Source organism: Sus scrofa, chromosome 14, assembly GCF_000003025.6.
Source record: "Sus scrofa isolate TJ Tabasco breed Duroc chromosome 14, Sscrofa11.1, whole genome shotgun sequence".
NCBI classification, from domain to species: Eukaryota; Metazoa; Chordata; class Mammalia; order Artiodactyla; family Suidae; genus Sus; species Sus scrofa.
In genome coordinates, this window is record NC_010456.5 from 88,380,020 (window position 1) to 88,403,985 (window position 23,966).

Here is a 23,966-nt window from a genome sequence, read left to right on the forward strand (position 1 = left end):
GGACCTAGAAGGGGAAGATGTGGAAAATGTCCTCTATGAGTGAAGGACATGCTGGTTATCTCCTTTTTGTAAGAGCCACCCCAAACTGAATGACTAAACAAAAACCATTTTATTATGCTCCCAATTCTGTGGACCAGAAAGTCAGAGAGGGATGATTAATGATGGCTTGTCTCTGCTCTGTGGAAAAACATGCAAAAACCATTTGCTCTTTCATGTAAATTTTAGAAGTAGCACATGTTCTTCACTCCCCCCAGACCTTCTTAATACTTGATTATAAGAACTTTAAATATTTGGAGGGATTTAAATCTATAATCTGGCCACCTCCTGTCAATAAACATGGCAATGCCTTCATTTATTTAGGTTGTTTTCAATGTCTTTTATATAAATTTCCCTATGAATATCTTGACCTCTTTTGTCAAGTGCCTTCCCTATTTATACTTTTCAATACTATTGAATGACATTTTTATTATAAAGTTTTTAAACTGTTTATTGCTAAGAAATTTACTTATTTATTGATATACTCACCCAGCTTGCTAAACTCTCTTATTCTAAAAATTTATCTACAGAATTTTTTGTGTTTCTATCAAAAATAAAAAACAAAACCCAAAAAACATGCTGACTTGTTCTCCAATGAAATATTGACTAGAAGCTGTGACGGAGGCATTCTTGATTTCAAAGAGACAAATTCTAACACATCACTTTTAAGAATGGTATTTATTGGAGTTCCCCTTGTGGCTCAGCAGTTAACGAATCCGACTAGGAACCATGAGGTTGAGGGTTCAATCCCTGACCTCGCTTAGTGAGTTAAAGATTTAGTGTTGCTGTGAGCTATGGTGTAGGTCACAGACACGGCTTGGGGCATAGGCTGGCGGCTACAGCTCTGATTAGACCCCTAGCCTGGGTACCTCCATATGTGGGGATTGGGGGGTGGCCCTAGAAAAGACAAAAAAAAAAAAAAAAGAATGATACTTACTGAAGGCCTTTGGTGGAAATCTTTTATTAGATTAGGGAGTTCCCTTGCTATTCTTGGTTTGATACAAATCATGAATGAATATTGAATTTTTTTTTATTTTTAGGGCCGCACCTACTGCATATGGAAATTGGTCAAACAGAGCTCCAGCTTCTGGCCTATGACACAGCCAGAGCAATGCCAGATTCCAGCCGCATCTGAGATCTACATCATAGCTCATGGCAATGCCAGATCCTTAACCCACCAAGCAAGGCTGGGGATTGAACCTGCATCCTCATGGATACTAGTTAGATTCTTAACCCACTGAGCCACAACAGGAAGTCCTGAATATTGAGTTTTATCTAAATTCTTTTCCTGCATATTTTTGGATATATATACAAACACACATACTCACCAATACATATATATTTCACCAAAAATCTGTTAATGTTAAAGTGACATTGGTGCATGTGAAAACAATGTTAATATTTTATAAATAAACCAAACTTGGTCATGATAAAAAATTTTTTTTATTATAGTTGATTTACAATGTTCTGTCAATTTCTACTGTATGACAAGGTAACCCAGTCATACATACATATATATACATTCTTTTTCTCACATTATCTTTTATCATGTTCTATCACAAATGATTGGATATAGTTCCCTGTGCTATACAGTAGGACCTCATTGCTTATCCATTCTAAATGTAATAGTTTGCATCTACTAACTCCAAACTCCCAGTCCATCTCACTCCCTCCCCCTCCCCCTTGGCAACCACAAGTCTGTTTTCCTCTTTGTCTATTTCTGTTCTGTAGATAGGTTCATCTGTGCCATATTTTGGATTCCATATATAAGTGTCTTTCTCTTTCTGACTTACTTCACATAGTATGAGAAACTCTAGTTGCATCCATGTTGCCACAAATGGCATTATTTTGTTCCATTGTGTAGTGTTGGCTGAGTAGTATTCCACTGTGTATATGTACCATATATATATATATATATATATTATATATATATATATATATATATATATATATAGTCTTCTCTAGGGCCACATGAGTGGCATATGGAGGTTCCTGGGCTAGGGGTCTAACTGGAGCTACAGCTTCCGGCCTACGCCACAGTCACAGCAATGCCGGGTCTGAGCTGCGTTTGTGACCTACACCATGGCTCATGGCAACATCGGATCCTTAACCCACTGAGTGAGGCCAGGGATTGAACCTGCATCCTTATGGTTCCTAATCAGATTTGTTAACTACTGAGCCATGACAGGAACTCCTTTTTTTTGTTTTGTTTTTTGTTTTTGTGTACCACATCTTCTTAATCCATTCATTTGTCGAAGGACATTTAGGTTGTTTCCACGTCCTGGCTATTGGGAATAGTGCTGCAATGAACATAGGGGTGCATGTATCTTTTTGAATGAAAGTTTTGTCAGATATATGCCCAGGAGTGGGATTGCTGGATCATATAGTAGTTCTGTATTTAGTTTTCTGAGGAACCTCCATACTGTTTTCCATAGTGCCTGTACCAATTTACATTCCCACCAACAGTGTAGGAGGGTTCCCTTTTCTCCACATCCTCTCCAGCATTTGTTATTTATAGACTTATTAATGACAGCCATTCTGATTGATGTGAGGTGGTACCTCATTGTATTTTTGATTTGCATTTCTCTAATAATTAGTGATGTTAAGCATTTTTTTCATGTGGCTGTCAGCCATCCAATGTCTTCTTTGGAGAAATATCTGTTAAGTTCTACCCATTTTTTGATTTTTTTTTTCTGTTGAGTTGTATGGTAATTTTAAAAACACTGCTGGATTGAGTTTAGAATTTTTAAACCTATAATCATAGGAGAGGTTGGCTTTTAATTCGTATTTTGTCTGCTATTCTTGTCTGGTTTTGATATTAGGTATACTATCCTCATAAAACACATTTAGGAATGTCTTTACCTTCTTTTGGAAAGACTTCGAACATGATCATAATAATCTGCTCCTTGAATATTTGATATGATATTACCTATGCCTGGTGTTTTCTTTGTGTGACGTCTTTAAACTACTGATACAATTTATGTAATATTTACTGAATGTTATGAACTGAATTGTGCACCCAACCATTTATGTTTTGAGCCCTAACCTGTAATGTGATAGACTGCATTTAGAGACGGGGTCTTTAGGGAGGTAATTACTGTTAAATGAGGTTATAAATGGGGCCCTAATCCTATAAGCAGTATTCTTATAAGAAGAGACACATCAGAATTCTCTTCCCTCTTAGGCAGAGGAAGGGCCATGTGAGAACACAGTGAGAAGGTGGCTATCTGTTATCTGGGGAAGGGGAAAAACATCAGAAACCAGCCCTCATTGGTTTGGACTTTGATCTTGGACTTCCAGCCTCCAGATTGTGAGAAAATAAATTTCTATTTTTAGGCCACCCAGTCCATGGTATTTTGTTAAGGCAGCCTGAGTAGGGTAACACATTGGATTATTTAGGGCCTCTTTATTTTAAAGGTGGAAAAATGGTGATTTCTCACTTTATTATTTCTTCTGTATTTATTAGCTGAGATCCCCCCAGTTTTATTGAGATATAATTAGCATATGCATTGTATAAATTTAATGTCTGCAGCAAAGACGTTTGACTTACAAATGTGAAAAGATTACCACCATAAGTTTAGTTAACATACATCTCATATACACACAAAAAGAAAAAAGAAAAAATGTTTTTTCCTATGATGAGAATTCTTAGGATCTATTGTCTTAACAATTTTCAGATACACCATGATGACTGTTACCTAGTCATCACGTAAAATACATCCCAAGTACCTTTTGAGAAACTTCATCCAACTCCCCCTCCCCCAACTCCCCACTTCTGGTAACCACGACAAATATGATCTTTTTTTCTATGAGTTTTTAAATTTTATTTTAGGATTCCACATTTAAGTGAGATACAATATTTACCTTTCTCTGTTTGACATATTTCACTTAGCAAAATGTTATCAAGTTTTGTCCATGTCGTCACAAATGGCAGGATTTCCTTCCTTTTTATGACTGAATAAAATTCCGCTGTGTGTGTGCATGTATATATATATATATATATATACACCACAACCTTTTTTCAAAAATTTTTATTGATATAGTTGATTTACAATATTATATTGGGTGTACAACACAGTGATTCAAAATTTGTATAGATTATATTTCATATATAGTTGTTATAAAATATTTGTTATAGTCCTTGTGCTGTATAATAATATATCCTTATAGCTTATTTATTTTATAAATAGTAGTTTGTATCTCTTCATTCCCTATCCCTATCTTGCTCCTCCCCCTTATATCTTCTCGCTGGTAACCACTAGTCTATTCTCTATATCTGTGAGTCTGTTTCTTTTTTGTTATATTCACTAGTTTGTTTCATTTTTTTAGTTTCCACATACAAGTAATAACATATGGTACTTTTATCTTTTTCTATATGACTTATTTTACTGGGCAAGGTACTCCTCAGGTCCACCCATGTTGTTACAAATGGAAAAATTTCATTTTTTTCTTTTTTTTTTTTAGGGTTGAGTAGTCCTTATCATATTCTTTATTGAATCATCTGTTGATGGCTGCTTACGTTGCTTCCATATCTTGGCTAATATAAATAATGCTGCTATGAACATTGAGGTGCATGTGTCTTTTCGAGTTATGCTTTTTGTTTTCTTCAGATACACATCCACCCAGGAGTGGAATTTCTGGATCATAATGATAGTTCTATTTTTAGTTTTTTTTTTTTTATTTTTTTATTTTTTTATTTTTTTTGTCTTTTGTTGTTGTTGTTGTTGTTGCTATTTCTTGGGCCGCTCCCGCGGCATATGGAGGTTCCCCGGCTAGGGGTCGAATCGGAGCTGTAGCCACCGGCCTACGCCAGAGCCACAGCAACGTGGGATCCGAGCCGCGTCTGCAACCTACACCACAGCTCACGGCAACGCCGGATCGTTCACCCCCTGAGCAAGGGCAGGGATCGAACCCGCAACCTCATGGTTCCTAGTCGGATTCGTTAACCACTGCGCCACCACGGGAACTCCTATTTTTAGTTTTTGAAGGAGCCTCTTCACTGTAAATTGGCTGCACTAATTTACATTCCATTAATAGCGTATGAGGGTTTCCTTTCTTCTACATCCCGGCCAATATTTGTTATTTGTGGTCTTTTTGCTGATAATCATTCTAATAATGCAAAGTGATAGATTATTGCAGTTTTGATTTGCATTTCTCTGATGATTAGCGATGTTGAGCATCTTTTCATGTGCCCGTTGACCAAGTATATATCATCCTTAGAGAAATTTCAATTCAGGTCTTCTACTCTTTTTTTTTTTTTTTTTTTTTTTTTTTAGAGCCATACCTGTGGCATAGAAGTTCCCAGGTAGAAGTCAAATCAGAGCCACATCTGTGACCTACATCACAGCTCATGGGCAATGCTGGATCCTTAACCCACTGAGTGGGGCCAGGGATCAAACCCACATCCTCATGGATACTAGTCAGGGTCATTACGTTTGAGCCACAGTGGGAACTCCTACCTATTTTTAATTAGGTTTTTTGTTTTTGTTTGTGCTGTTTACACATTAATCATTATCAGTCATCTCATTTGCAAATATTTTCTCCCATTCGATAGGTGGTTGTTTTCATTTTGTCGATGGTTTCCTTTGCTGTTGGAAAGCTTTTTTTTTTTTTTTTTGTCTTTTTGCCATTTCTTGGGCCGCACCCATGGCATATGGAGGTTCCCTGGCTAGGGGTCTAATTGGAGCTGAGCTGCCAGCCTACTCCAGAGCCACAGCAATGTGGGATCTGAGCCGCATCTGTGACCCACACCACAGCTCATGGCAATGCCAGATCGTTAACCCACTGAGCAAGTGCAGGGATCAAACCCGCAGCCTCATGGTTCCTAGTTGGATTCGTTAACCACTGTGCCACAACAGGAACTCCTGGAAAAGCTTTTAAGTTTAGTAAGTTCTCATTTATTTTTGCTTTTCTTTCCTCTGCCTTAGGAGAGAGACTCCTCAAATCTCTGTGATTTATGCCAAAGTGTGTTCTACCTATGTTCTCTTTTTAAAGGTTTTATGGTTTCTGGTCTTACATTTAGGTCTTAATTCATTTTCAGTTTTTTTTTTTTTTTTTTTTTTTTGGTATTTGGTGTGAGAAAATATTCTCATTTCATTCCTTTACATGTACCTGTCCAGTTTCCCTAGCTCCACTTATTAAATAGACTGTCTTTTCTCCATTATATATTCTTGCAAACTTTGTCATAGATTTATTGAACATAGGTGTGTGGGTTTATTTCTGAAGTCTCTATGCTGTTCCTTTGAACTATGTGTGTTTTTGTGCAAGTACCATACTGCTTTGATTTTTGTAGCTCTGAGGTATAGTCTGAAGTCTGGAAGTGGATACTTTCAGCTTTCTTCTTCTTTCTCAAGATTATTTTGGCTAGTTAGGGTCTTTTATGTTTCCATACAAATTTTAAATTCTTTAAAAAATGCCATTGGTATTTGGTAAGGATTGCACTGAATCTGTAGATTGCCTTGAGCAGTATAGTCATTTTTCACAGCAGTAATTCTTCCAGTCCATGAACACATTATATCTTTCCATCTGTTTGTGTTGAATTCAGTTTCTTTCATCACTGTCAATTTTTTGAGTACAGGTTTTTTACCTCGTTAGGCAGGTTTATTCCTAGGTATTTTATTCTTTTTGACACAGTTGTAAATGAGATTGTTCCCTTAATTTCTCCATCTTATGGTTCATTGTCAGTGTGTGTAAATGCAATGGTTCATTGTTAGTATGTAGAAATACAACAGATTTCTGTATCTTAATTTTGTATTCTGCAACTTTACTGAATTCATTGATGATGAGTGTTGGTAGCGTTTTGGTGGCATTTTTAGGATTTCTATGTATAGTATCCTGTCATCTACAAACTGTGACAATTTTACTTTTTCCTTTCCAATTTGGATTTTTTAAAATTCTGTTTTTTTCTATGACTGCTGTGGGTAGGACTTCCAATAATATGTTGAATAAAAGTGGTTAGAGTAGGCATCCTTGTCGTTTCTGATCTTAGAGGAAATGCTTTCATCTTTTCACCACTGAGTGTGAGGTTAATTGTGGGACTCTCAGTTCATGAATATCTATTTATTTAGGGTCAGTTATCAGAGATTTATTCATTTCCTTTTGTTATGTCTTATTTACCTGACCTCCATGATTCCTGATTTGTTCTCTTGGTATGTGTACACTTGAGTTAGAAATCTCCTCCTACCTTCTCAACTCTGTGGTCCAGGTTGATGCTTCAGCCTCATGCTGACATTTTCACAATGTGTTCTGACATTTTCACAGTGGAGCCTTGATTGTTGATAGTCCTCACAAACATTAGTGTCAAAGGAAAACTTGACTGGGTCTTCAAAGTCTAGATGGAAAGGAATCTGAAAGATTGGGAAGTTTGACTCTATCAATAGAGGAGCACATTTAAAGCTTGGGAATATGGGAACTATGGGTTTCCTTTATATTGTGAGAAATATTAAGGGCATGGGAGAGGAACTCTATGAAGGAAGTGGTAGATGCTAGGACATTTATGATGGCATATTTAGGAGGCTATAGGAGTGATGGGCCTTGAATGTGAACCCACGTGTAGTCAGCAACCTCCTTACAGAGGATGCTCATGTCTGTCAACCCCTTATCCTAGTGTCCACAGCTGAAAGGTCCGGTCATGTTCTCCTCTCTGACTCCCCTGACTTCATAAGACATGTCTTATGTCTCTGAGTGTATCATCTTCTCCTCTCCAGGGCACGAAGGGAGGGCATTAACTATGGGGCACCTGAGCCTTTACCAGGGACCGGGCCCTGTGCTGAGCACATTGAAGCAGTGACCATTACCTTCATGGCAGCTCGTAGAGGTGGTACCATTATCCCTGCCTTTTCAATGAAGAATTTGAAGCATAAAGAGTTTATTTAACAACTAGTGAGTTGGGAGGCAGGATTGTATTCATACTTCAAAGTTATGGGCAATTTTCAAAAATCAGAATTTGACTAAGACCCCGGGCATCCCAGGCATTGGTGACAGATGAAGACCCATCTGTGGGGAATGGGACTCATCATGTCTACTTCCAGAGGACACCAGGGTGCTTTGTTCTGGCAGCACTGGCCTAGCAATGTCACATTCAGTGGAGTAGTGCTTGCCAAGTGAACTCTCTTGCTTATGAGCAACAAATTCCAGCTCCCTCTGAGTATAAACCAAGACTCAATATATATGTTCAAATCTGTACACAGAGGGATCATAACAATCTTGGGTTTTTGGTGCTTTAGATGCTGGGTTATGGGGGTGGGAGGGACAGAGTAGTCCTGCAGAGCTCCTGGGAAGGGGAAGAGATCAATGGCAGCACCCTGGAGGGTGGTTGAGAGCATATGGGTGGGGGTGTTGAAAATGTGAGCAGCAGCTATTGAGAGGGAAGCACTCCTGGCTGGGTGGAAGGCAGATCTTTGGGCCGCAGAGCATTTGGGCGCAGGTGGGATTCATTAAGGAGAAGCTGACGCACCTTCTCTGTAAGTAGGAGAAAAGAGAGATTAGTGAGAAGGCCCTGAAATTAGGAGGAGAAGGCTGTGTTTCCTAGGCTCTGGGGATCAGGCCCAATACCATTTTGGATCCCCAGGGTGGGCTTTCTTGATGCCCTTCCTCTCCCTGGGTGCTGGCCTCTAGCCTGTGTTCCTATTTATAGACTCTGTTCAAGCACCAGACATCTGACTTCCCTTCCCCAGGGAACCCAACTGTTCTGACCCTGACTCTATCTGCTCTGGTGTTGAACTTGTCTGCTCCCCTCTGGACTGAGTCTGGGGAGCAAGAACAAGGGCTGACAGTCACTGTAGCACCAGCACTGCTCAGGCTCTCTTGTTGAGTGTGTGCTGAAGGGATGAGTCCTTACAACCCTCAGGCTGGACTCCAGGCCCACAGAACAAGAACAGGAGGGGATGCCTTAGATGGGTGATGGGCTGTGGAGGCACATGGATCCCTTGGTTTGGGTAGAGATCACTGCGGACCCTTTTGGGCAGTGTAATCTGTCTGAAGCTCCAACTGTCCCTGGCTTTGCTTTCATCTCTCCCCTGTCCCCAGCTGAGTGCCCTGGATGTGACAAGGAGGGTGGCCTGGGCACACTGATGAGCTGATAGCATCTGGGCTGCTTGGGATGCAGGTAATCAGATAAAAATCTACCTTTGAACAACTAAGTTTCCCATTTTAAGTTTTTATATAGGCTGTTACCTCTTTTGGGGGTGTCCTTCCTTACCTTGTTTTCCTAGTGACCTCTACTTACATTTTAAGACTTATTCCAAGCCGTACCTCCTCCATGAATCCTCTTAACCTCATTTTGAACAAAATGACTGTTCCTGCTCAGCATTTATTATGAGCCCTGCAATCGCATTTTTTTCTAGTAAGGAGATTGAGCTCTGTGACTCTTTCATTACTTCTCTGTCCCTGGGGTGTTGTGACAACTGGGGGTCGGGGAAGTTGAGCTCCTGTCCTCTGGTCTGGCCAGCCTAAAGGGAGACTGCTGGGAAGCGTGTCACACTGATTGCTGAGGTCACATATTCCAGTCCAACAAAAGACTGAACTGCCATGCAAATCAATTCCTGTCCCGCCCCCCCACCAGAATAAATCCTTTGCATGATGTCTTTAGCCCAAACTGGGCCTAGGTGAGAAGGCTTCTGAAGTACGCCAGGAGGCTGAAACCCATCAGCCCATCCTTACTTTACAGGCATCCTCCCTGGAACTGTATCACCTTCAGGGTAAAAATTGCTACGCCTCCCTTTCTGGCATGGGTGGTATGACATGAGCCAGGAAAGGGTGGGCCCTTGTCCTGCTCAGCTTCTTCCCACTCGGCAGTAGGGTCTCTGATGATGCTGAGAGGGTCCACCTCTGCTAGGCACTGTGTGAGGAGGACGTGCCGGCTATGGGGCCCGAGGGTCCTGGGACTTGCCAACTACTGACCACTGGCCTCTCTCCATGGCTTCCACCAACCGCAGTGCCAGGGGTCTGTCTCCTGGCCACCACCTCCTTCCAGGCATGGTCCAAGTCAGACCATATTTGTCTTCTTCCCTTCCCCTTTAAGTTTCTCTTCCTTCATTCCCAAGAGCTCCACGTTCATTTTTCACACTAGCTGCTTTCACACACTGCATCTTATTTACTTCTCCGGGGAAAGCCCTACAGGAGCACAGGTTGAAGTGCCACAAGTTGAAACAGAATCCTGTGGTGACTGGCGACACTCCTGGGTTGGGGCTGAAGAGGTTCCCTTTCCAACTGTGACCAGGGAGGGTCTGACAAGGTGGGGACCCAGCAGACAAGCTCCTGTCCACGGTGGGAGGCCAAAGTGGGTCCATATATCCAGGGTCCTCCCAGCCAAGCACTGAGAGAAGATGGGCGTCAGTGAGCATAAGAGGTTCTTAGACATGCTGCTGTTGTCCTGATGTCTGTCTCAGATGGAACAGGAGCCAGAACCATCCCTGTTTATACTGAAGTTGGAGTGGCAACTGCCACCGGATAGAATAATCAGTAGGCAGGCCTGACTGGATCTGTCTATGGGACTCCAGGACCTCTGGACTTTGGGCTGTTCCTCTTCCCTTAGCCTCACCAAAACTACCCAGAATTCTTCCTAAGTGCATTATTTGGACTTTAGTTTTATTATTTTTGTCCATGTTTTTGAGATAAGAAAGATAAGGATTGGAATATTTAAGAACATTATTAATACACATGGCTGTGCCACCAGACAGGTGACTCGACCATGCAGGGGGGCAGCTGCCTCCCTGGTAGAGTGCTGGGAGGATGAAAAGAGTGAGTTTGTGTAAAGCACTTAGTCTGATGATCCCTACTCTGTATAAACGGCCACTGTTGTGGTGAGAATGAAATGAGATGCTTGTGTAAAGGGCCCTGTGAGCCGGTGGCACACAGGTCATATTCTCTGGAGACAGGTATGTCACTGGCAGCCCCACATTCAGTGAGAGAGGCAAGTCTCCCATTTCTACCAGATTTTCCTGATGGATCTACGAGAACTGGTTTCTGTGAACTGCAGGAGCTGCCCTGGGAGAAGCAGGGAAGGAAGAGAATCAGGACCCTGGATGGGGGGTCAGGGTTTGGTTCAAGACTAAGAAACTCAACTGTCTTGTGCAAGGAGAGATGCTCTGGAAGAGACAATTATTAGAAAGTTTCCTCTGAAGATTAGAAGGCAGTGGGACAGAGAGACATGGTCATTTCACAGAAGGTAACAGCAAACATGGCTGATGGCCATAGTGTGTGGAAGGACAGGAGAACGTGCTTGGAAATATCCCCAAGTAGCCGGGCTGGGTGTCTCCTCTGCACACTTGGGCCTGGGGTTAGAGGCTGAGACTGTAGGTCTCCGCTGACACCCTGTCTCTTTGTCCAGGATTCACTGTAAGGCCTGGGACCAGAGCACTGAAGGCTTCCAAAGGGGAGCCAGGATTCTGCACCTACTGGAATATTGGGTACCCATGGACATCCTACAGCTCTCGGCTCTCTAGGACAAGGTTGGGAAGGACAAGGTCAAAAGGGATGGGGGCAGAAGAGTGGGAAGCAGACCCGTGTCCCCGGGGCATAGTTATGGTCCTGCCCATCTCAGGATGAGCAGCGTTGATTTCAGGAGCTCTGGCTGATGCCACTTGCTCTCTGGGTGGCCTCGGCAACTTCCCTGACCTCTCAGGCCTCAGTTTTGCTGTCCATGAAGTAGGTGGTAAAACTGGCTCACAGACTGCTGGGTGGGCTGGAAAGCTGGCATTTCTTGGGCCTGGCAGAGCCCTGGGTGACTGTAAGTGCCCATAATCCATATCTCTATTACCACCTGACCTAAAATTCAAAGACTATTTCTGGGACCATGACTATTTCAGAGACATACTCGGCACCCCTGCCCTCACCTCGCTGGGCAGGAAGGCCATGCCTGGCATTTTCCATCCTTCAGCCCCTTGACTCCTTTCACTTGAACCTTCTGTATTGCACATACCCTCAAACTCCCCCACCCCCACCCCTGGTGGTCAGCTCTGGGTAGATGCCTCCACTGTTCCGAGCTAATGCTGGTGTGGGGCTCTCATTACATTAATGCGGCTGTGGTTCAAGGGAGAGACTCTGGGAGAATCATTTGGGGAGTCAGGCTTCCATGCAAGCAAGGCTGGGATTGAGAGCTTGATTCAGACCCAGAGCTGGGAGCCCAGCTGTCACAGGAGACCGGACACCTCTATCACCAGATAAGGTCTCTGTTGACTGTGAGCATGCCCCAGATGTGTCATCAGCAGTGTCCAGGGGCTTTCTGGCCTTTCCAGAATTTCTAATTGCACACCTGCCCAGTCTATTAGAGCCAGTGTTTGGCGGATTTAGTGAATGTGGTCAATGCAGCCCTCACTATAGGTCCTGGCAATGGTTCCCAGGCCCTTGGCTTAGTCTGTGCAAAGGATCTGAGTATGGGGACACCCGGGAATATGAAGCCCAGGAAGGAAACCAGGCCCCCCATTCTCTATGGGCCTCTGGACCAGAGTACAGCAGCCATATGGTGGTATGGGTGTAACCATCATGAGATCATAATTGCTGAACCAAAAGCAGGACAGGGGCTCAGATTCAAGTCCAACTCTGCCTTTCCCAGCCTTTGTGACTTGAGACAAGTCATTCAGCCTCATTGTGGGTCAGCTCTGCTCTTGGTAATGCTGGAATAATGTAGTATCTATATGTACAGTTACTGGGAGGACCAAGGCAGGGAAAATTTGTAAAGAGTTTAGGTTAGCAACTGGCTCACAGAAAGGACTCAATAAAGTAAACTGTCATTATTATTAAATTACAAAGATGACAACTGGAACAATTTGGCTTCTCACCAGTAGTCACAGGCAACACAAGGAGGGCATTTTACCTACCTGATATTGTTGGCCAGACAACATTGGGGAGGGGGTGTCACCATGTCCTCTACCACTTCTACATGCACCTGAAGGACAGCCCAGGATGGCCTCCTGGATAGGGTGCACCTGGCAGACTCACAGGGTCCAGTGGGCAGTGGGGGAGGAACGATGGACTGGGAGGCCTATAAGATTTCCTGTCCTGACTTCCTCTCCAGCTCTTTTTTACTTAAGATTGGAAGTGCTGCGCAATGCTTGAGTTGAGAAAGTTCCCAACATTCCTGAGATGTCATGCAGGGGAAATGCATGTGTGCCATGTTGAGACTCATCTGAAGGCTCCTCACCTTGCACCTCCTTGGGTTCCTCTTGACAGATGCCTTGGAAGGTTCTCTGACCCACAGTCCCAGGGAACAACTGTCAAGGGCAAAACAAAGGCCCTAGCCCATGGGAAACACCCCTGTGCCCTGCTTACCATGTCCCTGGGCTGATACCACATCAGTGGCATCTGGCTGCAGCACTGAACCAAGGCGCACAAGGTGTTCAGTTTTCCCTGAAAAGCACATGTGGTTGTGAGGAAGTTACAGGCATAGATGCTGCCTCCAAGGGGACAGTGTCCCCTCCATCTCCCATGCTCCCCAGGGCTCTGTCCCCACTGATTCCCTGAGACAGCTCTGCAGCCTCCAGGGCTGAGGGGGGCCAGGCACCCATGTTCCCTGAGGGTCACAGAGTGTTTGGGGTTCTGGAGCTAATAAGGATTTCCAGTTTAACAGAAGAAGTCAAAGGATACACCTACAAAACGTTCATGGGCCAGAGGGGATATGCAGGTGCCAAGGAGAGGTCCTTAGGGAGAAACCTGATGTGAGCATAGGGACAGCAGGAGCTTGAAGAGGGGGAGGGATCATCACTTGCTTCCTAAGGGCCCTTCTCACCTCCATCCGTCTTATACTGTCTTCCTCGCACTCACAGTAGGGGACAATCACTGTGGTACATTTGTGTACAGGGCACGGCTTCAAGAAAGAAAAAAAGAATTGTCTGCTTCCTTGTCTGGCAGCTCCTGGGTGCAGACACATGACATCTGTTGCTCCTGCACCTGCCAAGTACTGGCCACTCAGAATGTCTGGTGGAGAATCAGGGACCAATGAGCAGCACCCGGCACAGTAAGAGAGTGGCCTCCATGTGAAAAACACACCAACAACTTTTGGTTTACAAAGAGGACTCCCCTCCAAAGGCCTATAACCCCTATCCTGTCTCCTTGCTTCCCGCAGCCCGCCCTTGCTGGGGAGGCTGGGCTCCAGGCTGTGCCATGTGATGGGGGCCGTCAGGGGTGTGGGCATTAGCACCTACAGGGCTGTGTTCACCCAACTCTGGTAGACCCAGCCTCCCTGAAGCCACATAGCACCCAGAGTAGAAACCAGCCCAGGCAGTGACGCTCTTTCCCAAGCTCTCAGGCCCAGGTTCCCCTTCCTTGGGACACCGCACCCCTGCCATAACTGTCTCTTATGGCCTCTGGTGTGGGGTGCCACCCCGGGTGGGCCACAGCTGCTCACCTGACCCTTGGTCCCTGTGCTCACCTGGGCTGCACCTCCCTCCCGGCTCAATGCCAGGGAAGACTCCCTCCACCCTCCTCAGCCCCGCTGTCCCTAAAGGCCAACCCTGCCGAGACCCGTGCCCTGACATGAGACGGGGATGAGGACCAAGGAAAGGGAGCAAAACATACACCAGAGTCCGGGGATGGGGACTTGGTCCATGACACCTGAGGATCCTTTTCTAAAAGCTCACCCGAGTCCTGGGGAAGGACCATCCTACAGGCAGTCCCTTGGGAACTGGCAGAAAGCCCAGTCATTTCAAGAGAGATCATAGCTGTTTCTGAGACAGGCTACCCCATGTTGCTGATTCACTGATGATGGCCTTGGATCAGGCTATGCTGGGAGTTCGAGAATGGCTTTGCCTACGTGACATTTGAATCCCATGTCCTCCCTGGGGCCCTTCCCTGCCCCTCTGTCACTTCTTTCTGCCCAAGTAGGTGGGAGCTGCAGGGGCAGGGAGAGGACACCTCCCCAAAGGCGGCAGGGACCCTCTCTGTGCAGGTCACTGTGGGCATCACACATGCTGAGAACAGCAGGACGAAACAGAGAACTTACCCTTTCTGGTTTCTGGGCTGGTGGTGGCTCTTGGACAACCTAGAATGTCAAAGAGACGCAAACACAGGCTGGAAGGGGCAGGGGGGCTCGGGCTCAGCCATGCAGACAAGGGGACTTGCTCGGCAGCAGGAGGGGGATGGAACATGGGCTTTGGGAACCCATGTCCTGATGGTCTGTGGGCAACAGACTCCACCTCCCCGAGGCTCAGCCTCCTCAGTTATCAAAGGGGAATCAGGACCTCCCTGTAGGCTTGATGGGGAGACAGGTGGACTAAGGGCCCTGGGCCCTGGTAGAGGCCTCACCTGGGAGTTTCCGGCAGCAGCCCTGACATCACGTGAAGACAAGAGAACACCCCCAACCCCTGCTCCTGGCCCCTTTCCTCCCATCGCCCTGCAGCCCTCCCGGCTGCCCCGCCAGTCCTCAGGGATGACAGCCCTCTTCCCCCTTCTCCAGGCTTTCTCTCCTCACTTCTCCCCCTTTGCAGGAATCCCACCTGCTGGCTTCTGTGCTGGTTGCTTCATCCCTTCTCAGCCCCGCTTTTCCTCTTCTTCACCCAGTCCTCTGACAAGTGTCCTTGCAAGCCAGCCAGCCAGCGCCTCTGCCTTCCCTCCCTCCCAGGGGCCCGTCTCTGTCCTTTATGATTAGCAGGGCACTGCCACACCCTCTAAAGGTGACATGTGCCCTCAATGCCTCCCAGGTGCCAATACCAGCCCAGACCCCACTGTGAGCTCCTGTGGGCAAGGGTGGCTTCATTCTGCCCCTGTGTGTCCAGCATGGAGCCCTGCACATGCTGGTGACTTAGCCATGACTGAGGAAGGCATGATGAGAGCACCTAGTTGTACAGGGATCCGTGCTGTTTTCAAAGGCTGCCCCCAAGGTTAGCACCCTTCTAGCCAGCTCCCTTGGGGCCACGGTGCCCCCTGAAGACCCTCTTCTTCCCCCAACAGCAGAGGCCTCCTGCAGCCTTTGTCCACCTGAATCCTTCAGAAGCCTCACTGTGTGAGGCAGCCCTGGTCTCCCGGGATCTGGATTCCCTTTTCCCCGGGAACAGGGACAGCCCTTAGGCCACCTCCCTGGGAGAGCATGAGGCAGGAGGCCCCCTAGAAGCCCAGGCTGTGTCTGTGCCCAGGATGGGAGGACAGATCTGTGCTTGTTTGCTTGTGCGAGGACCCGGGAGCTGATGGGAACCTGCCCACAGGCAAGGTTACGGGGCAGACATGCCTGGTCCTTTGGGGGCATCAGGGACTGGAAACAGCCTGGGCGGGAAGGGGTCACTCACCCTCTTGTAGCAGCAGATGCAGACAATCAGCAGTGGGATCACAACCAGGGATGGGATGAGTGTGGGGTACAAGAGAGGATTGCTGGGGGCCGGGCTCTGGCGGACAACCTCAGGCACCGTGGTCTCCTCCTCTATGACCTCAGTAGTCACCGTGGTCATCGTTGTGTCTGTGGTAGGCACTGTGGTCGTTGTCGTTGTTGTGGTTGTGGTAGTGGTGGTAGGCACTGTGGTCGTTGTGGTGGTTGTCGTCGTGGTGGTTGTGGTCGTTGTGGTGGTTGTGGTTGTAGTTGTTGTGGTAGTTGTGGCCATTGTGGTTGTTGTGGTTGTGGTCATTTTGGTGGTGGTCGGCACTGTCGTGGTGGTGGTGGTGGTGGTGGTCGGCACTGTCGTTGTGGTGGTGGTGGTGGTGGTCGGCACTGTCGTTGTGGTGGTCGTAGTGGTGGTCGGAACTGTCGTGGTGGTGGTGGTTGTCGTCGTGGTGGTTGTGGTGGTTGTGGTTGTAGTTGTTGTGGTAGTTGTGGCCATTGTGGTTGTTGTGGTTGTGGTCATTTTGGTGGTGGTAGGCACTGTCGTGGTGGTGGTGGTGGTGGTGGTCGGCACTGTCGTTGTGGTGGTGGTGGTGGTGGTCGGCACTGTCGTTGTGGTGGTCGTGGTGATGGTCGGCACTGTGATTGTTGTGGTGGTGGTGGTGGTCGGCACTGTCGTTGTGGTGGTGTAGTGGTGGTCGGCACTGTCATTGTGGTGGTCCTGGTGGTGGTAGGCACTGTCGTTGTGGTGGTGGTGGTTGGTACTGTTGTGGTGGTGGTTGTGGTGGTGGTTGGCACTGTCGTGGTGGTGGTGGTGGTGGTGGTCGGCACTGTCGTTGTGGTGGTCGTAGTGGTGGTCGGCACTGTCATTGTGGTGGTCCTGGTGGTGGTAGGCACTGTCGTTGTGGTGGTGGTGGTAGGCACTGTTGTTGTGGTGGTTGTGGTGGTAGGCACTGTCGTTGTGGTAGGCATGGTTGTTGTGGTGGTCATTTTGGTCGTGGTAGGCACGGTTGTTGTGGTGGTTGTTGTGGTTGTGGTGGGCACTGTGGTTGTTGTGGTTGTTGTGGGGACAGTCGTGGGCTCTGTAGGCTCATACTGCAAAAAGCACACATGGCAAATCCTGGCCTGGGTGGCCTCTTCCTGTGCACCAAGAGCCACTTCCCACACCAGACCTCACCGTTCCACTGCCTGTCAGGGTGCTGCATATTGGGGGACCCCAGTGTGGCTAGGAGATCAGGGTCAGCCCCCAGAGAGCCACTGAGGAGCCCTGGGACACAGACCCCATTGCCACCCCTGCTTAGAGGCTCTCCCCAGCCCTTGTCATGAAGTCCAATCCCCATGGAGTCACAACTTAGCCTTCGTACTGACAGCACATGGGTCCTATGGGGACCACGCGTGGCTATGATACACAGATGATAGGGGAGGGGCTGTGGGGCCCACTGAGAGGTGGGGGTGCAAGAGCAGAGGCAGGACACCCTGATCTCTTCCCCGTAGCCCCTCTCCCCTCCTTCCTGGCTCTGCAGCCTTGGGCAAAAACTCCTCCATCTCTCTGAGCCGCCATGTGTAGTGAGGAATTGAGCGGGCACTGGAGAGCATCAGAGGGAGTCTACAGAAAGTCCTAGCACGGGCCAGGTCCACGTGGGGCTTAAGGAATGGGATCTGCTCTCTTGCTGATGTTCCTGACCAAGGGCACAGGTGCTGTGCCCATGGACCCCAGTGATGCCCAGCACTTCCTCATGTCAAGTGCTCTGCTTGAGAGAAGCAGGGCGGGAAGAGGGCAGAGCGAGCCTGTGCCCAGGAAAAGGGCAGCCAGAAGGAGAGGCACAGTCAGGCTGAGGGCGACCCCGTGCTGGGCCCTGAGCCCCAGGCAGCCCCCATGTTCTCTTGTCAATGTGCCTGTGGACAGGTGGCTGTCAGGCGCTGGGGCTCCCGCTGGGAAATGCAGAGGTTCCTTCTGGGCTCCTCGGGTGGATGTGCAGGGACGGGTGGAGACAGACACATGGAGGATCATCCCACTGCGGGAACCCTCACCAGCTGGCACTGGACTCCAGGGTTGTGGCCACCAGGCACAGATGTCCCTCCTCCCAGGAAACCTCAGCCCAGCCTTGTGCTCTCTGTGGCCCATGTTGTGCTGCCCCAGACTAAGGTGCCTGGATGACATGGAGCTGAAAAGCAGGAGCTGGGATTAGCACTTTGTTCCCAGATGCCTCACCCTGAGCTGAGCCTGGCATCACGGCCCTGACAGCTTCCCACCCACAGAGGGGTGAGTCCTCCTGCAGAGGTCAGATCCAGTGAGCAGGGAGGGGTTGCTGAGTAGCCCCAGAAAGGGGGCGAGGCAGGAGGGAGGCTGGTGACATCTGCAGCATGTCAGCAGGGGGTGGGGTGGGCAGGACTGTGAGGTCAGGGGAGGAGTCAGAGCCTTGCCAGCTGCTGCACCAATTCAGTGGAGACACACCCTGACTGAGAAAGGCCACAGCTGCCCCTGCCTCCAGTCCTTGTGTCTGGCACCCTGATTGGAGGGTCCAATGTCCCAGAGGTCTTGGACTCTGTCACCTAGTACAAAGCATCACAGCCTCTCCCACTCACCCTGGCTAGAATCTAGGAAGCAGCCCGGAGCTCCCCACTACAAGGCCCTACCAGGGAAGGTGGCAAGGTGGGTCCAGGTTGGGCAGTCACAGCTTCATTTCTGGAGTCTGCTTAGAGCTCTAATTGGTCCCTGTCAAGTGCCTTCAATGATGTTTGGTTCACAGAGAATTTAGTTTCTGCAAGGCCTGGACAGATGCCCTGCGGGTTTCTTATAGAAATTCTTACAGAATTTCACAAACCCACGCTGGGAGGACAGCTCCTCCACAATGGGTTAAAGGCACTGAGCCGGCTGAGAAGTGTGGCCTGAAGTGCCTGTCTGCACAGGCTACTTGCTGGCCTTCCCTGAGTAATTGTTCCCCTCAATTGATTTCCAGGGTATCTCTCCTATTAGCAGGGTTTCTGGATAGCCCTGGAGGGAAGTTGCACCCCCCCCCCGCCCTGTCACTCACACAGTCCTTTCCCATGACCTTAAACAAATCCTGGTTGTATGTCTCGCCCTGGTCCAGGGTGTAATCAACGACGACCACCCTAAAGCACAGAAAGGGCAGATGGTGATCCATGACCCGGGATAAACACAATTCTAGATTTTGGCTCATTCCATAGCCCCAGCTCCCCTCACTGTAATGGCTTTGAACGTTATGCATTTGGGGCTATGGAACTGCAGGAAGCACGGGTAAGGAGAGCACATTCCTAAGCACCACAAGGTCAACATCTGCCATGAAGGCAGGCAGTAAGGCCATGAGCGAAGTGACCAGGGATGGATGTATGAGGTCACCATCCTAACTTCTCTGTATGTACAGAGTAAGTTGGCTTCACTTGGAAAAGCTTCCTGGAACAAAAGTACCATCCCTGGGGCACATCGTCTCCTCCATCCTGCCCTCCTCAGCACAGCCTGGGCCACAGCAGATCCCTGAGCATCTCAGGGGACTGTCAACCAGGGCAGGTGTGGAGGATGCCCTGAGCCCTCTTGGAGACAGATCTGTGCTGCCCCTTTGTAAAGGGGGCATCCCACATCTGCACTCCTCGTGGTGATTAAAAAACCTGCCCAAATGGCCCCCAGACCTAAACACTTACTGTCCATCCTTATCAAAAATATGTCCTGGGCAAATTATTACTTCTTCAGTCACGCTGATGGGTGGTTTAGCTAAAAGACAATCACATGAGAAGAATGTCAATGGACTTGTCCATCCATCCATCCATCCCTCCCTCCTGCCTGCCCTCGGCTAGCAGAGCTCACACTTTGGCAGAAGCAGCTTCTCTGCTCTGCCTTCTGACACCTACTGCGCACCAGGCTCTGTGCGGGGCTCTGGTGTTTAGTGGGAACAAGGCAGCCAGAGGCCCTGCTCTCCAGGGCCTGGCATTTGAGCAACTGGAGAGAGAGACAGACAATAAAGTAACAAGCAATGAACAGAATAAATGCCAGAGAGAAAAATACTGGGACATCAATAAACAGGAGAAGGGATGGAGAAGGGAGGGGAAGGGACAGCTGCTTAGGAGCAAGTGACCTGTCCTATCTTTCAGAGACATAATTTCTCTTTAAGGGAAAGTGAGATAATTATAGAGGACACGAGGTGATGTCTGGGATCTGCTTCATAATGATCAGTGGTGAGGTATCAGCCATTCCAGATTGGCCGGGTTGATAATTCCTCAAAGTAGGTCAAGGCTGCTTCAGGTGCTCCATGTAATTTTTGCGACTTGTGTTTATTATTGGAAATTTCCTTTTAAGATGAGTTCTCTCTGAAGCGATGGTCCTGGAGGCGACACCAGATGAAGGGAAAGCCAGGGAAGAGGGTCTGGGCTGTGGGCGCCTGTGCTGAGGCCTGAGGCATAAGCAGCTGAACTTGTTGAGGGGAAAGAGGTAGTGAGGAGAGGGGGCGGGGCCTCGGGGCCCTGGGAGGGGGTTGGGCTCTATTCCAGGCACAGTGAGTCTGGGGAGGGCTGGCCAGGTCCGGGTGGGTTTGGACACCGAGGCAGCAGGTGGACTGGCTGTGGGATGAGAGCACAGAGGAGTGAGGATGAGGAGCTGGTCTGTGAGCAGAGCTGGGTGGGTGCTGGTGCTTTTATTGACCCAGGAAGCCTGAGGGAACAGGTCTTCCTGCTTGTGTTTGCTCTGTCATTTTGTGGAGCTGGGAGGTGGCACTCAGGAGGCTCAGACAGTCTGTAACTAGTAGCTGTGGAGACTTTTCTCTCCTGATGGAAGAGCCTCAAGTCTTCTCACACCCTTGACTGTGGCCACAGGTCAGGCCTGGTCCCCACAGATGGTTCACTTCCAGGTGATTTGCTTTTTGCCATAACTCAGTTGTCAGAGTAGCTATGAACTTCTGAACTGTTTCCCTCTTTAATGGTGCTGATCATGTAACTAATCACCAAGTATGCTTAGAGGGAAGGATTTGTGTCTGTGGGGTATGATGGTTGCCTTTAGTGTAAGAAAAATATCCAGGAAAAGTGGTGTACTTTCCACTGTGTTCATAGAGCACGGAGAGTGAGGTGATGGCAGGGGTCTTGCTACTGAGTGGACAGAAAAGCATGTTTGGCTACAGAGGAGTTTTCAAACTAATATTAGCTGATTAAAGCAATACTTCTCTTGTCATATTTTAGAGATTTCTTAACGTAAAAATGGAATACACCAAAGATAAACAACATAAAACATACACAAATATTGATTTCAATTTTTTCCTTTGTTATAATTTTCTACATATATTAAAATGTTTTCTGAGATGTTAGAGTTAGATGAAAATGTAATTAAAATAACCAAAGCAATACTCATTAGTGAGGCATTACTCTTGGCAATAACCAGTGCTAATCCATCACTTCTGGCCAGCCTCTAGTCCATCACTCTGGCCAGGTGCTGAATGGCGGTCAGCAGAGTAGCCCAGGACTGTGGGTTGGGCTCTCACATATTAGACTTTGTGCTGATCCACCTCTGAAAGAAACATTATGAGTCTGGAGTGGGAATGTTTTGAGTTATACACCCCAGGGAATTTAACTTAATATAATTTGGGGGGGCTAGGTTGTATCCAGCCTTTCTAAAGTACTGCCATCAGCAAGGCTCATTGTCCAGACTGGACAATCAGAATACACGTGTCTACTCCAGCTTTTGCTGCAACCTCTCCATAGAAAGGAATAACAACAGGTCTTTGGAGAACTCACTGGTTTAGTGCATCTAAGGCACTTAGCATACTACCTGAGGCAGCAGGTGCTTAATAAACATGAGCGCTCTATCTAAATGAGTTACTCAGTTCCCGACCACTCCTGAGAAAGTACAGACCAAGGCTAATCTAACTCCCTGGGGCCATCTACACACTGTGTGCCGTGGGAGTGAGGCCATGAAGAGCCCTGCCCATCCTGGGCACCCATGGAAGAAGGACAGACAGCCCAGAAGTGTCCTGGGGGAGGGGACTCGTTCTGGGTTTACCTGGAACTAGATGTCCTTGAACATACATAATCATATCAAATCCCTGTATCAGGGGCTACCAGGGAGAGCTGAGGAGGAAGAGAAAGTCCAACTGTCCCCCAGGCCCTCTGTGGGGGAGATCAGCCCCACCTCAGCCCTGAGGGCACAGCTGCTGCCCCAACCGTGTGCTTCCTCAGGCCTCTCACCCATCGTGGACAGTCACCTAGTGCCTGAGTTTTTCCAAATAAGAGCTTTACACATGTGACGGGGCTTAGTTAGTGCACCCACTATACTTTCCAGTACAGATAATAGAGGCTGACAACACAGCACTCATTAGGTCAAGACCACACATGGAGTGTGAGCCTGAGCCAGGATTCCAGGGCCCAGGCCTGGCACTTGGCATCCTTGCTCAGTCCTAGGAGACCACGTGGTAGGGACTGAGAGCCCTGGGGCTGCCTCCACCTCCCCCTTCAGACTCTGAGTCCATGTCCTTGTCTCTCAAGGGAAGTGAGAGCTGAGAAAGGCTGGGGGGGGTGGGGGTGTCAGTGAAGGCAGATCCAGCCTCTGCAGGGGTCAGCCCTGCTCCAGGGTGCTCTTGCTGTGCTGGGGGATTGATTACTTCCTGGCCTGAGATAAAGGGAGAGGTGGCCATGCTTCCTTGCCAGGTCCCCCCTTCCATTGTTCTGGCTGCTTCTATCCTCAGTGTCCACACTCAATGGTCAGCAAGGGCTTTGACAGCTCGGCTGGATAGAGGAATGTAATGGGTGTGGGCAGTATATCACTTGGATGCACCAAGCTGGGCACTTACAGAAGACTTCGGTTTCATCCAACTTATATCTGCAGGAATATTCTCCAATTTTCTCTGGCTCTAGACCATATGTATAAAACTCAAGACTGTAGTCGTCTGCAAGAACAATATCCAAGGTCAGTGTTAGGAGAAGCTGAGGGCTTTCTTACTTCTCATCTCACATTTATGACAGGCGACCTCATAACCGAATCCCAGGGACTCCTATGAGGAGGCAGTTGTGGCTGAACCAATATCTGGGCACGCCCTGTGCCTATGCAAATCCAGGTAGTGGAGATAGGGGTGTCATTATATGATCATTTCCAGTTTGCCATAGGTTTGAAATTATCCATAGTAAAAGGTAGGAAGAAAAACCATGAACTGAATGATAAAGATGAAGAAATAAAGCTGTGGACAAGGCAAGCAGAAGTCAGGGTTCATACTGGGAGACAAGTGACTAATGAGAGGAACACCAAGGGCTGTGGGAAGCCAGAGGGGCAGCTGACCAGGAAAGCCTTCATGGTTGAGCTGTCCTGAGGATAAAGTCTCAAAGGCTGGGTGGGCTGGACCCTGTAGGGCTGAGGGAGGTTTTGCAGGAAGTCTATCCCCTGCCCCCAAGGTGGGCCTAGAGCAGAGGCTGGACCTTGGAGGGCTCAACTGTTCATTTCTGAGACCTCAGTACTCCTGGTCAGCTGGGTTAGGGCAGTGGCCTTCTCAGCCCCTCGGGTCATCTGCAGAGGATGGGCTGGAGCACAGGCCTAGAGGCGGGGAGGCCAGCAGAGGCCTCTGCCTAGTCCTGAGGAGGCCTGAGAGGCTGAAGAGGCCGTGTGCCTCATGCTCACCCCTGCTGGCTTCCTCGCACCCATGCCTGGTCCACTGACTTATTCATAACAACAGCCTAATAAACAGCTTCTACTTTATTT

At 48.1% G+C, this 23,966-nt stretch overlaps 2 protein-coding genes across 2 annotated transcripts in view; both read right to left on the minus strand.

The window, feature by feature from the left end:
- On the minus strand, positions 7,229 to 16,778 carry LOC110256824 (integumentary mucin C.1-like). Its single transcript, XM_021073700.1, has 6 exons — positions 16,254 to 16,778; positions 14,975 to 15,013; positions 13,763 to 13,840; positions 13,306 to 13,383; positions 8,492 to 8,496; positions 7,229 to 7,382 (listed from the first exon to the last, which is right to left on the minus strand). Exons 1-6 carry the CDS (start codon positions 16,776 to 16,778, stop codon positions 7,367 to 7,369), a joined length of 741 nt encoding a protein of 246 aa, XP_020929359.1. The 3' UTR covers positions 7,229 to 7,366.
- LOC102164887 (cell wall protein DAN4-like) overlaps positions 16,799 to 23,966 on the minus strand; it is a 72,138-nt gene continuing 64,970 nt past the window's right edge. The window contains exons 23-26 of the mRNA XM_021073701.1: positions 23,068 to 23,163; positions 19,940 to 20,009; positions 19,315 to 19,393; positions 16,799 to 17,374 (exon numbers count right to left, since the gene is read on the minus strand). Of these exons, the coding sequence (XP_020929360.1) occupies positions 16,799 to 17,374; positions 19,315 to 19,393; positions 19,940 to 20,009; positions 23,068 to 23,163 (821 nt within the window). The remainder of the gene's footprint in view (positions 17,375 to 19,314; positions 19,394 to 19,939; positions 20,010 to 23,067; positions 23,164 to 23,966) is intronic.